Source organism: Microtus ochrogaster, chromosome X (assembly GCF_000317375.1).
Source record: "Microtus ochrogaster isolate Prairie Vole_2 chromosome X, MicOch1.0, whole genome shotgun sequence".
Taxonomy (NCBI): domain Eukaryota; kingdom Metazoa; phylum Chordata; class Mammalia; order Rodentia; family Cricetidae; genus Microtus; species Microtus ochrogaster.
The window spans coordinates 48,459,343-48,476,309 of record NC_022026.1 but is presented as its reverse complement, the minus strand read 5'-3'; the positions used below and the strand labels follow the sequence as shown (position 1 = coordinate 48,476,309).

The window sequence follows — 16,967 nt, the reverse complement described above, 5'->3', positions numbered from 1 at the left end:
AGTGAGCTTCCAGGATGGAGCTGCTGCTAGGTAGTTTTTTTTTCTTTCTTTCTTTCTTTTTTCTTTTCTTCTTCTTTTTTGGTTATGGCTGATAAGGAAAAACTGCCAAAAGGACTTTTCAGGGTCGCCATGTCTCTATGGTGGCCACTGCTTGAATAAGCACAAGCAGGTTGCTGGGTCCAGGACTCAAGCAACATCGCGGCAGCCCGCTGAGGGTGTGTTTGCAGCCAACACAGGGCACTTAGCCTGCTGTGGGAGGGCGGGGTGGCTATATCGGTTGTGGGGCATGCGCGGCTCTGAGCGCGGCTTCTCAAAAATGGCGGCGGCAGTGTGAACTCTGGTGTCTGCTCCGGGAACTAGCATGACAGAAGTTTTGTTGCTAGGGCGGAGGAGACCCGAGGTGCGTGGTGCCCCCGGCCCCCCATGGGGAGTGGCTACTAAGTTCTGGTGTTGCGGTCCTGATGGCTGTCTGCAGGGCGGGCGGTGGGGAGCCTTAGGGGCACGTCCTGCGCTGGGAACGCCCCCTTACTGCCGCGCCAGCGTCCCGCCTCAGTTTGTCCCGACACCCCTGTCTCACACTCCTGGACTCTTTACCCCAGATGCCACGGCTGCCGGGTCTCACTTAGTGTTCGCTGTAGGCCACTTTGTCTGCTAGTGCGCAGTGCTGCCCTTCACACTTGCTCGGAGCCCCTCCACCGGCCCGTCTTGCTGCAGGCATTCTGGCCCCTGGCCCAGCTCCCTCGGAGGGCCCCTCTCCTGCAGTGCCGACAGCGCCCTCTGCAATTCTCCCCAGGGTAGGTGGGACCAGGCTGAAGCCTGGGGGCTTTGAGGGTGGTTGGTAGGGTTGAGTGGGGCAGAGGATGACTTCTTTGCAAGGTTTGGGTTCAGATCAGGATTTGGGAGGTAACTTGGATTTGCGGAGGGGATGTCAGCCTTGAAAGATGCGCCTGTGGCCTGGAGCCCGCGCGGGTCTGGTGCCAGGTGTGTGCCTTGGGGCTCCTCGCGGGGGTGGGATGAGGTGTGGGGGGGTGTTGGCTCTTTAGAGTGGATACCTCTTGGATGAAGTCGAATGGGAAGGCATGGACAGACTCCTCCTGAAAGGGTTTAGGCGAGGGGATGTACTCAGTCAAAGTTTGAGAATAGTGACCACTGTTCCTTCCATTTGAAAACAGCCCTGTAAAGGTTCCCCGCCTTTATTGATTTTTTTTTAATCCTGACTAGTATTCCAAGAGTCTGGAAAAAGAAAAAGATACTAGATATTAGGAGAATTTGGGATCTAATCCAACTCATTTATTTATTTATTTATTGGTGTCTTGAGCCACATATGTAGCTACAAAGACTGAAGAGTAATTGCCCCTCTCCCCTTCCCTCCAGTCCTGTGTTGTATGTGTCTATAAGCTCACATACTTACTTATAGGTTCCCATCTGAGAATATTAATGTTTTAAAGAAGGTTGTTAAACATTTGTCATTCATCACAAAGTATGATTACAATTAGAAATGTCTATTTTTTAAAAATGAGAACATTTAACCTTTAGTATTTACCTTTAGGGTGACTTTAGAATGTCTTTTGAAAGTAAATGGATTGGTTACCAAGGGTAAACTGAGGCAGGAAAAATATCTTTTGGTGTATGATTTTCAAAAATATTGGAGATGCTGTTTTCTCAGAGAACTTCAGCTGTTGCAGTCTCAGTGTTTCCAGGGACATTATTATTATTTTCAGTTTGAGGAAGAATATTGGAAGATGTACTTGAGTACAAGGAGGTTTTTTTTAATAGTGGTTATTGGCACATACTTAATTTTGTCTAATGATTGCTTTGAAATGTTTTCACTAATGTCAGTTTTACCTTTGTTTTGCCATTCTGTTTTTCTTCATTAAATAACCTTTTTGTAATGATGGGTGTTCTTTTAAGCTGTTTGTGGTTTTCTGTATTTAATGAGAAGAATGTGAAAATAAGCTTTTGAAAGTGAGTCTAGTTAGGATTTTGAGACGGCAGTGAGTTTGTTACCTTACATTGATCTATAGCTTTATCTATCATTTTAAAAATAATCGAAATTTATAAAAGGACTTAGTCAAATCATTAATAATAGCTTTGAAAATTTTGAATAAGATGTCTGTCCTCAAACTATGTAAGTTCCTTATGTGCGTGTTTACCCCAGAGAACTCCTTTGCTTTAGATTTGTAGTTAGGGGAAGAAAAGATTACCGTGACTGGTTTTGCACTATCTGTATGAGGCTGTTTTAAAATTGATGATGTCATGAATGTACACAGTTGCTCTTAAACATCAATTCTTATTTGTCACGAGGCATTTGGTCAGCCTTTTTGATTTATGGCTCAGTTAACAGGTCTTTATTAAGCACCTGTGCTTTTTTATTTTATGGAATTCACTCAGTTTGAGGTATATTTATTCAAAGCCCATTTTGTGTTTCAGTTTCTGGGTGTTTAAGGTAACCAGTTCCACCAGTAGTACCTTATTCCTGTATATTCCAAGGTTGCTAAGGAAATCATAATTGATATAGAACATGTATTTCTTTGCCTAATGGTTAAATTTGAGTATTTTTGCCACTGTTCTTTACATTTTGGTTGTAACCAAGAATTATTTCTGATTAGGCCTGTGGGAGACATATTTTTGCTAATATTAGTTGAAATCAGTATGCATATTGGAAATTGGGTATTTTAAAATGATAAACAATTGCACATTCATGACCAAGTAGCTTACGTTATAACTAGATTTAAAAAGTACTTTTATTATTTCAAAATATATCTTAAATCTCCCTAAAGCCAAAATAATAAGGCTTATGATAGTTATACACTAGATATGACGCTCATTTTTTTGAGTGTGTTCCTTTTTAGCTGCCTGCCTGTTCCTCCCAGATGCTTCCTATCACCTCTTTTCCTGCCCCTCTTCTCTTCTGTTAGTGTCTGTTTCCGCATTAGTGAAATGGTCTGGGTAATCCTGGGCTGTCTCAAGAAGAAATAATTGATGATGGTAAAGTGCCTTAAAAGACTGAGTAAATACTAGGTCTTTTGAATGAAAATGACTTATCCCCTTGTTCCATTATAAGTTAGTTCCAAATACAAACTTTTAGTTTGAATTCTTATGGAGGTATTTTACTTGAGATTTTTATTGCCACTCTCTTTGGGTTAAGTGGAATACTGGGGTAAATGCAAGAGGATCCTCTGTTCTTTGAGCTACTAGTCACCTTTTAGAAACAAAGCCATTAATGCCAGAGAGTTAGTCCATTGGATCTTCAGATTAGAAGTGATTGTAGAATTTGAAAACCTGGAAACTTGACAATAGTCAATGTTGGTGATTTTAAAAGTTCACCTTTAATGGAAAGTCTTGATACTCCTTTTTCCTGAGGGATACAGAAGAATGCCAGTTTCACTTACTAACTCCAATGTTGTATAATTTACTTATTTAATTTTATAAATATAGGAATAAAATAGTGTTAAGTATGTTTTTCACATTTAGTAGCTTGGGCTTTGGTTACTTGAGGCATAGAAATACCTTTACCTCTAATGTCTTATTTGTGTAAAGTCTAACAGAAATGATAGTAAGTTGAGAAACAATCTAAGATTTGAAATGGGCATATGTTGTTGGGTTTTCATGAGTAAGGCATTTTTGGTTATTTTGCCTTTGTTACCTGGTATAAGTATACTGTGGTAGCCATAGAAATAATAGTGATGGTGTTTATATTGTGATTTCTATTAAACATAATGTCCCTAAGTCTTTCTCCTGCTTTTGTTTTGGGCATCTGGTGGGATTTTTTTTTTAAACATGAAATGAGGATAACTTATTATGCGAAAAGTTGAGTGATTTTGAGTTCACACAGCTGGATATGCTGGTGTTTTAGAGACTATATGGACTCTTTAAAATGTTAAAAAGTGGAGTAAACTTGTTGAATTTTTGTGTGAGTAAAGAGCTGGGAAATATTTGAAGATAGAGAACACTTAACCCCTCTACTTGTAACTTGTGTTTATGGCTGTGGGTCTGCCCCTTCCTAAGTTTATGGACCAAATTGTTCTAAGAGCGGAAAGAGAGTGCTCACCTTTTGCAGTAACTTACCATTGTAAACTTCCAAAGGGACAGACACTGCAGTTCTATGATATACTTGAGGATACTTTTCGTTTCTTGGGGAACAATTTGCATGTCTTGCTTCTTGTCTTTGGAATACACATCACAGTTTTCACAGCATTTGTTTCTCAAAAGGATTAGCTAGTTCAGAATTCCAGACATAAACAACTCTATTTGATATGTACCTTGTAGCCTTTATTAGTTATTTAAGAATGAATGTTGTCAAAGTCCTTGGTTTTAATATTTGGTCACTTTTCCTACCTTTTATCAGTTTTGGCTAGCTTTTATTTTTATTTATATATACTTAAATTCAAACACTAATTCAAATGTACTTAAGTTTTCTTTTGAACACAGAAATATCCTTGTTGCTGTGAAACTGGGTTTTTCCTTTGAAAATAATTTAAAGAGTATTATTTGGATTACACTTTAAAGTTATTTTGAAGTAATGTCCATATTCAATTTTTAACTGACTTGATAGAGTTTCATAAATATGCTCAGATAAAGCAATCTTTGTAGTCATCGTTGAGATAAAATAGAAATAGTGACAAATACATGTGTGTATTCCTTAACTTTATATTACTTTATAACTTATTTTTTTTTCATTTTAGATTTCAGAAGTTATAGAGCTATTTAAATGAGTAGTTTGAAGATACCTGCTACATGTTTGATATAGTGTCAGGGATGTTTTGTTTTCTAGTCACTTTAGATTTTAGTTTACTGCATGCTTTTCTCCACTGTTGTTTAGTAGGCACGGTTGTCATCATTTCCATTATTTCTTGTTGGACTGCTGTTAGAAACCATAAATCTAGGTTGCACTGATAATAGAAGCAGGCTGTAACTTGATCTATGTCTTTTGTCAAAGTATAACACCATGAGCTGCCTGTAGTAAATTGACATGCCATGCCATTAACTCTAGCCCTTCACAAATGTCAGTGGGCAGCAGGTCTTCGGGTAATTAGCTTGTGGCTGTGCTTTAAAACCGTAGGAATTTACAACTATAAACTGGAATTTTGGCAACCCTTGACTTGTATTTCATTTACCTATTCTCTTATATAAAATGCTGCCTGTGTACAGAACTTCCACATGAATAATTTTAAAATGGCAAGTGATTCTTTAATTTGTAAGTTATAATTTTTAAATAACTTAAAAATACGACCAATGAATGCTTTTGCATGCATGCTCTCTCTCTCCCCCTTCTCCCTCCCTCCCTCCTCCTTCCCCCCTCTCGACCAGGATCTCAGTAGCTCCCACTGACCTTGAACTCATCCCCCATTCTCCACCTTCCAAGTGATGTTGAATTTATTTTGACACACAAAAAGACGAATTTCTAATTTCTTGGGGGTAGATCTTGCTAAAAGATTGCTAAAATATTTCCTATAGAAAATTTATTTCCTTTGAAGATTGAATTTGATGCAAATCCTTACTACCATAATATTCTAAGAATTGGTGAGTCACCAATGGACTTTTTATTCCATTTTATACTTAGTAATATTTTACTTTTGAGACATAGTTAGTTTCCCTATTTGTCATCTTATCTTCTTGACTTAGCTTATTGTGTGCTGGGGTTTACAGAAGTGTGTCACCATGCCTGGATATTTTTAAATGTATTTGTGCAATTTAGGTTTTCTTCTAATTACTTTCATTTATGTGTAAAAGAGGGACTTTTGATTATTTTAATAACCTGGGTGAATTAAATCCATAATCATAAAGTCTTAGCATAATAAATCATGACCGAGTCAACAAGTAACATATAGATATATACACCTTTTTTCTGTCTTTTTTTTAAGATAGCCTTCAGCACTGCAAAAATCTTAGTTATGAGAGTGTTTTTGTCAGAGAAACATGTTACTACAATATATTTGAATTAAATGAACACTTACTTCAAGTCAAATGAAAAACTCGTTTTAAGTGTGTGTTTTGTGCCTGTAACTCGTATTTTTCACTCTTGTATACTGTGTTGACAAAGGATTTTAACTGAAAATGTTGGCTTTATAAATTTATAATATACATGGATAGAGTTTCATTGGAAGATTATTGATATGTGGAACTTTGAAAGTGCATATAAAATACATACTTTCAAATTTGTATTTTTCGTGGGCTTGTGTGTGTGTTTGTTAATTGGAAGGATAAACAAGAGGTGGATAACAGCATATATTACTTGATAGTTGGGTTAAAGGTGGTTTTTCATCCTCACAATTACTCGTCTCTAGAATTTTGAGGAGAATATGTCCAATGATGATTTTTTTAAAGAAAAAAAAACGGTTTCTAGGAATACACAAGGATGGCTCAGTGTGGGTCCAAAAGTCTTTCCAGTGTTAACTTATCTTAAAGAAAAAAATACTTGTGGTTATTTATCCCAGAGTTATTCAGCACAATGTGACATTGGTTTGGGTTTTGCTAGACCACTTCTCTGATAACTACTAGAGAATAGCTTCTCTTTTGGCAATGAAAATATCTGATCATTTAAAACCTATATATTTAACCTACCTCACTTACTTTGTTTATGTCTTTGGGTTCTCACTTGTTCAAGACTCTAGATTGGGTGCTATGCCTGTGTGGCGATACCTCACTTTCATGGCTACATGGCTATGTAGCCATGTTAGCTATAATTTAGCATTGGAAAATCTCTGAGCCATCTCTACAGCCTTATCCTCCTTTATTGTCTTCTGGGCTTATATATCTTGCAGCTCTAGCTGTTATCAAATAGTCCTCCCAAATGATTATTCTAGTACGACTTTTAAAGGTAAGGTCAAAGAAAGATGAGTGATGTTTGATGATTTGTGTGTGTATGGATACCCCATGAAGCCTTGAGCTCTGAGAGAATATAGAGGGAATTGAGGACCTACAAGAAACATGATCAACAGTGGATTTCATCAAGCTAGTGGCAGAAACAGGATCTTATTTTGTGTCTTCAGTCTGAAATTCCACTTTGTTCTTTCTCTGTTCATTGAAACTGTCAGCCCTGTGAATGACTCACCCCCCCCACACACACACTGTATGCATGCACAGGCAAATATAACCTCATGATTTTACTGTCAGTGTAGCAAAAGATGAAGCTTAGAAGTGGATTACTTGACCCTTTCTCCTCTTAGTATCCTCTTTATTACCAGCATTCTCTTAGATTTGCAGTTGGGTTCCACACATTAAAGCCTCATTATACTGTTTGTGTGTGTGTGTGTGTATGTGTGTGTGTGTGTGTGTGTGTGTGTGTGTGTGTGTGTAGTTTTTTTCCTCTTTCCTCTTAGGAAAAAAATATGCAAGGTTGTTCATAAAGCAGCTTTGCATACTGTCACAACACCTTTTCCCCTGGGCTTATGAGGAATCCCTTTCCTGCCTGTACTGTTACTCTGGGGTTGGAGCTGCTTCATTTCTTATACAAAGCCTGGTGGGTTTCAGGAACATTTATCATGTTTGTATGAGTGTTCTAAGCACAAAAAAATGAAATTATCCTTTTATATAATAAATTCAAGAACCTTTTTTATTCCAAGTTCATTATACTTTCTGATACTAGAATATCATTTTAAATCCTCTTAATGCTTATACTTTTGTTTTCTTTAATAATGTTATTTTCTTCTGTGGAATTCTTAGCTGTGCCAGGCCTTTTCTTTTAGGCCATCTACCAGCTCCCAAACCATGACACAGAGACTTATTATTAGTTGTAAATAAGATTGACCTAGCTTAGGTATATTTCTGGCTAGCTCATATTTATGTTTTTATTTGTTTTCGTTTTTTTTAAAAAAAACTTCTTTATTGAATTTTTTTGGGTTTCACATCTTGCACCCCAATTCAGTTCACTTTCTGGTCTCCCAGTATTCCTCCCCATCCCTGTTGCATTCTCCCACAAAACAAAACAAAGTAAGCAAGCAAGCAAACAAAACCAAGAACAACAACAAAACAAATCAAAACAGAATAAAAACCACACCTAAAACCGAAAACTCTCTGTTTCGCCTTCTCTCCTGACTCTTCATCACCTCTTCGTTCATCCTGATGGTATTGGAGGCTTCAGTGTGTCATTTAGTATACTCCTTTGTCCCATCAGCTTGACTGGCAAATGTTCATTGCAGTGAGTCACTGGTCTGGTTCAAGGCCTCTGGTCTTTGGTACACTATCCTCACTGGATCCTCACCAGAGCTCTTCTGGGGTACCTTGTGTCTTGGAGATCTTGCTGGTATAGTTCCACAGGACTAGCCCTTTCACAAACTCCAGCAGGTCGTAGATGGGGGAGATGCTAGGGTGGGTCAACCCAAGGCCCAGCTGTGAACCTGGGCGTTCTGCCTAGCTCTTTTAATTTTATTAACCTGTTTCCATTTATCTACATTTTGCCCCAGGGCTTAATATCTTTATTACTTTTGTATATCTTATTTTCACTGCTTCTCTATGTCTGGGTGGCTGGCATCTGCCTGGCTTCTTGCCCTGGATGTGTCCCTTGTTCGTTCCTCTTCCTCTTCTCTTATTCTTCCTCTCTCTTGAGCCTAGATTTTTCTTCCTAATTCTTATTTCTGCTTGCCAGCTCCACCTATCCCTCTCTCTGCCCAGCTATTGGTAATTCAGCTCTTTATTAAAACAATCAGGTGCCTTAGGCAAGCAAGGTAAAACAAATGTAACATATCCTTATATAATTAAACACACATCCATACGTCATTAAATGCAGTATAAACAAAAGCAACACACCTTTACACAGTTAAATATTCTGTAGTATAAACAAACGTAACACGTTTTTGCTTAAAGTAATATTCTACAACACTCAGCTTTTAAAAATATAGTACGCATGCACACCCACTCACCTGCCTGCCTGCCTGCCTGTTACCATGTTTTGTGTTTGTGCTCTTGTCTGTCTTATGTTGTTGGAGTTCAGAAGATGGTTTCAGATCACCTGGAGCTGTAGTTAACAGCATCTGTGCTCCCGAACATGTTTTCTGGGAACTTCAGTATATTGTAGTATATTGTAAGAGTTCTTAACCATTGAGCCATCTCTCTAGCCCCCAAATCCCAGATTTTATGTGGTAAACTGTGTATCGTAGCACCCCCCCCCATTCTTTCCTTCACTCACCGTTCTTGCTGGGTACCAAAGCTGGTTTCAAATTCACGAATCTCCTATTTGAGCCTCTTAAGTGCCAGGATTATAGGCAGATTCTCCACTACTAACTCTAGAGTGTGTATCTTCTATCTAAATAGTACCAAGCACATCATGTGAATTATATCATTATTTATTAAGTAAATGAATAAACTAAATCTAGAATCAGATACTTGTATTGACTAAAGAAACGGGAAAGCTTTCAGGAAATAGGTTGGGTTTATTGATGGTCTCTAAGAACTGGTAGTATTTAAAGAAGCAGAAAAGGAGCAAAGGGTATTAGATGTAATCAAAACAAGATGAGTCACTGAAACAAAAATCTTTTTCAGTTAGTGTATATGGTGTGTTTGATTGATACATGTCTGATGATTTTGAAATTGAGGAGGATCTTAGTATTAACCCATAGAAAGCTCTGGATTTTTTTCTTAATTGCATAGTCAGTTGAAGCCTGAGGGTGAATTAGGAGGAAAACAGCCCAGACTGTATCTGACATTATGCATTATTATGGTAGAAAAGTACACCTATGGCAAAACAAGTTGAACAGCTGTGTTACTACTCCAGGAAGAACTGAATGAAAGTATAGACCGGTGAGTGTCAAGGGGAAGGGTAATTAGGTGCGTAGTCTATTGTTGCCCACTGAGTGAAAGAACAGATGTACAGCTAAGTCTTGAGAAAAGTATTGGTATTGGTGAGAGAAAACTATCAGAAGCAGCAAAGTTTTGGGAGTTGAGGCTTTAAATGCAAATAAATCTTTTGGGCTAGAGATATAGAAATCTTTCTGCATAACTTCATAAATACATTCCCTTAATTACCAAGTTACATTCAGTCTGTACACCATCTCATCTTAACAACAGGCAAATATATGCGCCTGATCTTTTTCCTAATGCTTATTCTGTGTTTTATTAATATTTCTTGGATTGGACTCTTCTCATAGAAGGATGGTCTAATATTTTCTTTTTCATATTTGTTTTAGAATATGGGACATGTTGAGGACATGCAGGGGAAAAAACTAATTAATAGTAGTTTAAATCTATCAGGTCTCCTAACAAGCAGTTTGCCAATAAAAATGAATTTACTATTTTGAGACAGAATCTCACTGTGTAATCCAGGATGACTTTAAATTTAAGATCCTCTTGCCTCAGCTTTCTGAGTGCTGAGATTATAGGCCTATTCCACAGTACTTACTTGGCTCTTAACAGGTAATTATTGTTAGAAGATTTGATTTGTGGAACTTTTCATTGCATTTATGATTTTTCTACTCACCGATGTTATGAGAGCTCTGTTAAAGGCCTTAAATCAAAATTCAGTGACTGCCAATCTACCATCGTCTCTGATTTACCCTTTCATTTTTGAGATCCTAAAACAAAGCCCTGTACTTACTTGTGTTCCATTAGCAGCTTTTCATTTTATTTAATTATCCAACTCTGAAATTCATATTTTGCTACTATTACATGTCAGAAATATATGGTACTTAAGGCATTAATTGTTTTGCTTTTTAGGAAAATAGAGAAGGGAATACCATGGGACAAACAGTGAATGAAGGTAAGATTTGCTTATCTAAAGATTGTTTTTAGCTGTTTCCAACAAGTATCTTCGCATATACTGAACTTGTGAAATAAAGCCTTTAAAATGTTTTAACAAATAACATAGTATTAAACAATTACCTGCTGATTATACCCTTTTCCCTATTGAATACTGTCATACTCTGTTTCTAGTATTTTCCTTCCAGAATTATTTTCTTTTTCATATTTGAAAAAATAAATGCTTTCTTAGATTTCTCTGTAGACATATTTTATTGACAATTGATTAGGGTACAGCATTCTTAGAAGTACCTTTATTTAGAAGATAATCATCAAGTAATTGAGGAACTAAATTGCTCCTAATCTCAATAAATTCTTTGCTACATACTTGGAATTCTTATATTCATTTATTAAAGTCGGTTTTATTGCCCTTATTTATTCTGTTGTCCCTTAAGGGATTCAGGTAAAGTCTTCTTTTTAAAATGGTTTTTACTTTGAATTCCATGTATATATGTTATGTCTTTGTGGATATGTGCATCTGAGTGAAGTTGCCTATGGAAGACAGAGAGGACATCAGATGCCCTAGAGTTGTAGTTTCAGGGTACTGTGGTAGTCATCTGCAAAAATAGTAAGTGCTCTTACCAGCTCAACTTTCTCTATAACCTCCAAATAAGAAAACTAAAAGTCTTGGAGGTAACTGAACAGGTCTTATAATAGGGTTTTACAAAGCCAAAGTAAGAATAGAAATATCCTGGGCTGGGGATGTAATTTCGGCATTAAGAGGACTTTCCTAGCATGTAAAAAGCACTTTTTTTTTTTAGTTCACCCTACCAAACAATAAAATTAAAAATAGTAGAAAGTAGGAACTAAAAAAAAAGGATAAATAGAATTCAATTCTTTTAACTGTAATATGAATGACTAATTATTTCATCCTGTATTTCTCTGTAGAAGTCTACTTATTGACTCATTCATATGCCACACCTCTTTGCACTTTGTTGCGCTTTATTTGCCATAATACATTCTTCACACATTTGCCTCTTTATCCTAGTTCAAATCTTGTCTATCTTACTGCTTTCTTCTGATCACATGTTGAGTGCTGGATGCTGTCCTTTAATTTTGTTTAGTTTATTTGTTTGCTCACCTTGGTATAGTATTTATAAATAGATTGTTGGTTTCCTTAGAAAAAGACCCATGCTGTTAACATTTTTGTCATAGAAATTCTTACTATAGAACTATTTAGTAAATTTTTTAAGTGTGTGATTTCTTCAGACAATTTAATGAGAATTGTCTCCCTAAAATATTCATAGACCTTTAAGGATTTCTTAATCAAAACCTGAAATACATATCAACCATTGCTATATGGAAACTCTGAGTCCTGAGATTCAAGCATTCACACTTAAAATAATGAAAGACATTTGAAAAACAGTGATAGTTGATTATTTGATGATATTAAGAACTTAGGATATTTTAGCATTATATTTTATAATTATTTCTTTCATATATATTCTAATTTGTCTGAGTGAAGTGATATATTTTAGATTTGGTGACATCTCAAGAATTTTGAGCCCTCATTGAAATATGTAGTTTAGCATAGAGAAAAACCTGAGTAGTTCATTGAAGTACATTGTGTTCTATTCTAACTTGCATGAGATGTTTTTTAAACACTTGAAAGCATCACTTATTTTTAGGAAATTATTTTAAGCAGTGTAAGGATCCACCAACAGTTGATTTAGATTATTGACACATTCACTTAACAAATGTTTTAGTGCATTATATATCCCAGATCCTGGTCTATGTTGTAAACATGTATTACTGAGCAACACGCGCAGAATTAAATAATTACTTTTATAAAACATTTTAGTAGTGAAAAATACAGTAAAGAAAATGGAAAATAAATTATAAAGTGTAGATTGCACTAGAAAGTATTAGGACACATAGCAAATGAAGATAATCATAAAATTTAAACATGTTCTCATTTAAATATTAAACTAATTATATAATCTTTGAAGTGTTCATTCAGACTATTCCAATTTTATTTTCTTTCCCTTTGGTTAGAATCAATGGATGTCAAGAAGGACAATCAAGAGAAAACAACTCATTCAAGTACATCTTCTGTGCAAAGAAGTAGGTTTTTAAGTAATTTATTTAATACATGATTTTTCTTCCTCTTTCAGTGTTATAATGAACTCATGTTGCTTCTGGTGTAGTATGTATATACTAACTTCCAATACCTTAGGAATCTTAGTCATAGAAAGGGTTAAAAATGTACTGTGATATTTTAACTTTTAATTTATTTAAAGATGAATTGATAAAGATTGCATGAAATTACAATTGTATATTTAAGTGCAAATTTGTCCAATTTTTAATTGTAGAAATTTGTCAATTAAAATTATCAGACTTTTTATATATAAATGAGATTACCTAATCAACTAGGCAATTATATGAATATATTTTCAAGGATCTAGACCATGGCATTTCATTTAAGTAATCAGTGAGTTTCTGTTAGAGCTAAATTCTTTTTTTTTTTTTGGATAATGCTTGACACATGCAATAATCTAGTGCCAAACAGAACAGGTATGATTCCTGCTTTCTCTGATCTTCAATGGGTTGGTAGATAGTAAATACCTAACTATAGTTGTAATGAATGCTATGTATGTTGTTCATTAAACTGAGAGACTTCATCTAAGATATTTCCTGCTTATCATCTTCACATAGCATATGAACCCAAGTCTGGCCCTGATAAAAATACATTATAATTCTGATTAACTCCAGAGAAAAATCAAGGAGGTTGATAGAGATTATTATATTCCATGTTCCACAATGTATTAGACCTAATGTATAAATTAGAATGGAGTATAGGCTAATATGAAAAAGGACTCTGTGGATGTGTGTGCACGCTAGTCAGATCACACAGTTATGTATGTGCATGCACCTGTCTTTTGAAAAGTTACATCAGTTTCTAGATATCTTCCCCAAGAGAAAATGACCTCAGGTTCTCCTATTCTAATGAGAACATGACACAAAGGCAGAAAAAACTTCAGGCTGACTTTTGGTTGCTGGTTAGGAATACCAACTGTGGTGTTGATGTAGGTGTTAGGTGTGTTAAATCTAAACTAATAAATATTGGATCCATGTGTGTTTCCATTGTGTTAATGGTAGTGATTATCACATGGGAAACCAAGAACAATTTTGGTAAAGCAAAGTAAGTCTCTGGTATACACTACAGATTGACATTGGCTAACAATATGATAGAAAATGTTTATGCTAATAGAACACTACTGGATAGAAATTGGTAACTCAGATTATAGCCAAGTCAGATACAAATAAAGATAGACTATTTACAAATTGTGTAGGAAGATTGAGTTTGAGGTCAGCCCAGACTATGTAGCAAGACTTCATCTCAAAGAAAAGTTTTGATCAGATGCATTAAATATTTTCTTTTTTTCTTTTTATAATTATTATTATTACAAATTTTCACCTCTTCCCCCTCCTTCCATTTCCCTCCCCCTCCCTCTCCAGTCCAAAGAGCAGTCAGGGTTCCCTGCCCTGTGGGAAGTCCAAGGTCCTCCCCTCTCCGTCCATGTCTAGGAAGGTGAACATCCAAACTGGCTAGGCTCCCACAAAGCCAGAACATGGAGTAGAATCAAAAACCAGTGCCTTTGTCCTTGGCTTCTCAGTTAGCCCTCCATGTCAGCCACATTCAGAGAGTCTGGTTTGATCACATGCTCCATCAGTCCCAGTCCAGCTGGCCTTGGTGAGCTTCCATTAGATCAGCCCCACAGTCTCAGTGGGTGGGTGCACCCCTCGCGGCCCTGACTTCCTTGCTCATGTTCTCTCTCCTTCTGCTCCTCATTTGGACCTTAGGAGCTCAGTCCAGTGTTCCAATGTGGGTGTCTGTCTCTATCTCCATCCATCGCCAGATGAAGGTTCTATGGTGATGTGCAAGATATTCATCAGAGTGGCTATAGTATAGGGCCAGTTCAGGCGCCCTCTCCTCCGCTGCTCAAGGAACAAGCTGGGGACATCTCCTAGGACACCTGGGAACCCCTCTAGAGTCCAGTCTCTTGCCAACCCTCAAATGACTCCCTTAATTAAGATATATACTTCCCTGCTCCCATATCCACTCCTCCTCCATCCCAAGTGTCCCATTCCCTCAAGCTCTCCCCATCCTCCCCTTCTCACTTCTCTCTCCCCATCTCCCCTTACCCCCACCCCACCCCGACCCCCAAGCTCTCAATTTTTGCCTGGAAATCTTGTATACTTCCAATATACAGGAGGATAACTACATGCTTTTTTGAGGGGGGTACACCTTCCTATTTAGCTCATCTAGGATCATGAATTATAGGCTCAATGTCCTTTGTTTATGGCTAGAATCCACTAATGAGTGAGTACATACCATATTCATCTTTTTGGGTTTGGGTTACCTCACTCAGGATAATGTTCTCTATTTCTATCCATTTGCATGCAGAATTCAAAATATTTTCTCATTTCATTAAAATCTTCATAGATACTTCTTCAAAGAAGATTAGCTCTCTGAGAAGTATATGGGAAAAGATTGTAGTCATTGTTTTCCTTTTTGAGGTGTCATAATCTCAACTATATCTTAGTCTTTTGTTGTTTGTAATTTATGTTTTATTTTGTTCTTGTTCTTTTATTGCTCTGTTGGATCATGTTGTGTTAGAACTTCAGTTAGAATTGTAGTACTTCTGATTTTTATGTTAGGAGACCATGGAAATATTTTGACAATTTAGTTGTGGACTTGGATCTCAGTTTTTACTTTGGACAAAGCTAAGTATTTACAACTTTAGGGACAATTTTAACATTAATCTTTTACTGTACACTATTTAGTACTCATAGGCTTTATTTCATTTAATTCTAAACACACATGGTACCATATATACTCATTTTTACATATTTTACATAAGGTAACTGAGGCAGAGAAAGTGAAATGATATGCTCAGGGTTATATAATAAGTCGTAGACCCATACTGAAAATAGGGAGATCTGACTCTAAAGTACGTGTTCTTGTGTTCTTGACACTTTGCTTCATGATTTTCAATACTGTGGGAGTACTTACTTTATGCCATCTAGAAGCAGGATCTAACTGTGATTTTAGATCATTGGCTGAGTTTAATGAAAACTTCTGTAATCTTACATATTACATGTGTATTACATATGCATAGATATGTGAATACTTATAATATTTTATGGTATACAGGGGATGGCTCATACTGACTTGAAGGAGCTAGTTGTACACATTTTCCTTTAATTTATTGGTTAATAAGTTTGGTTTGGCATACTGTAGTCAGCCATGGTGTCAATATTTATATTATAGAAATCTACAGATATTTAAGGCAGGTTTTATTATTGGTATTTTCTAGAAAATTGATTGGTAATTAATCTCTATGTTAGATATCTGTGTTATCCTTTGAAGGATGTAATAGTCCTTCCCTTGGGGGAGGTGTATTCCAAGATCCTACTCTGGTAGATGCTTGAAACTGGATAGTAATGGATGCTTTACATATAAATATGTGATAATTGTTTGATTTATAAATAAGACACAATAAGAGATTCTTAGCTATTAGCATAAATATCAGGACCCTCAGCATACTACTTTTCTTTCATTGTTAGGAGCTTTTACCTTTTCATTTAACGAAAGAATAGCCCTTTATGGTTTCACTCTGCCATATCTGAATTACCAAGTATCAGTATTCTTGCACTTTGTGGCTATTGTTAAGATGAAAGTAAGGCAAGATATTTGGATACTGTCTATTTGTTACTTTAGCAGGCAGCCTGATGACAAGTTGTTGCTAAGTGATTAGCAGGCTGGTTGCATTTGTGGCATAAATCTCTTGAGTGGGATAGAATGTGACTATGTGAGATTTTATCACACTACTTACAGCAACTGTACAATTTAAAACTTATAAATTATCTTTGGAATTCTCTCTTTAACATTTTGTATTGCAACTGAATCAAAGTAGTTGAAATCATACATAAGGGAGGCTGAGGATAAAAAAGTAGCACTGTGTATCAGAAACTGGTAACAGAGATTCACCTAGGGAAGAGAAGTCAAAAATTTATAGTGTTTAACAAGAACATAAAAACTTTCTGTTTGCTGAAAATTAGACTCTATATATGAATATGTATTTTGTAGTATTTCTAGTCAGTTTTTCAAGTGTTCTGACGGTCTGGCTAGCTTAATGAAAGTGTTCAATGTAGGAAGAGAGACTACTTTCTGATAGCACTGTGGCATGTTATAAAGACTCTTGAAAGAGCACAGCAAAAATCTGTAGAAC

General features: G+C 36.3%; 1 protein-coding gene across 1 annotated transcript in view; it reads left to right on the top strand.

Annotated features, from left to right (window-relative positions):
- The first annotated feature begins 522 nt into the window (after positions 1–522).
- The window catches only part of Scml2 (Scm polycomb group protein like 2), a 92,029-nt gene continuing 75,584 nt past the window's right edge, over positions 523–16,967 (top strand). The window contains exons 1-3 of the mRNA XM_026784707.1: positions 523–794; positions 10,651–10,693; positions 12,727–12,795. Coding sequence (XP_026640508.1) covers positions 10,672–10,693; positions 12,727–12,795 — 91 coding nt within the window. The 5' untranslated portion in view covers positions 523–794; positions 10,651–10,671. The remainder of the gene's footprint in view (positions 795–10,650; positions 10,694–12,726; positions 12,796–16,967) is intronic.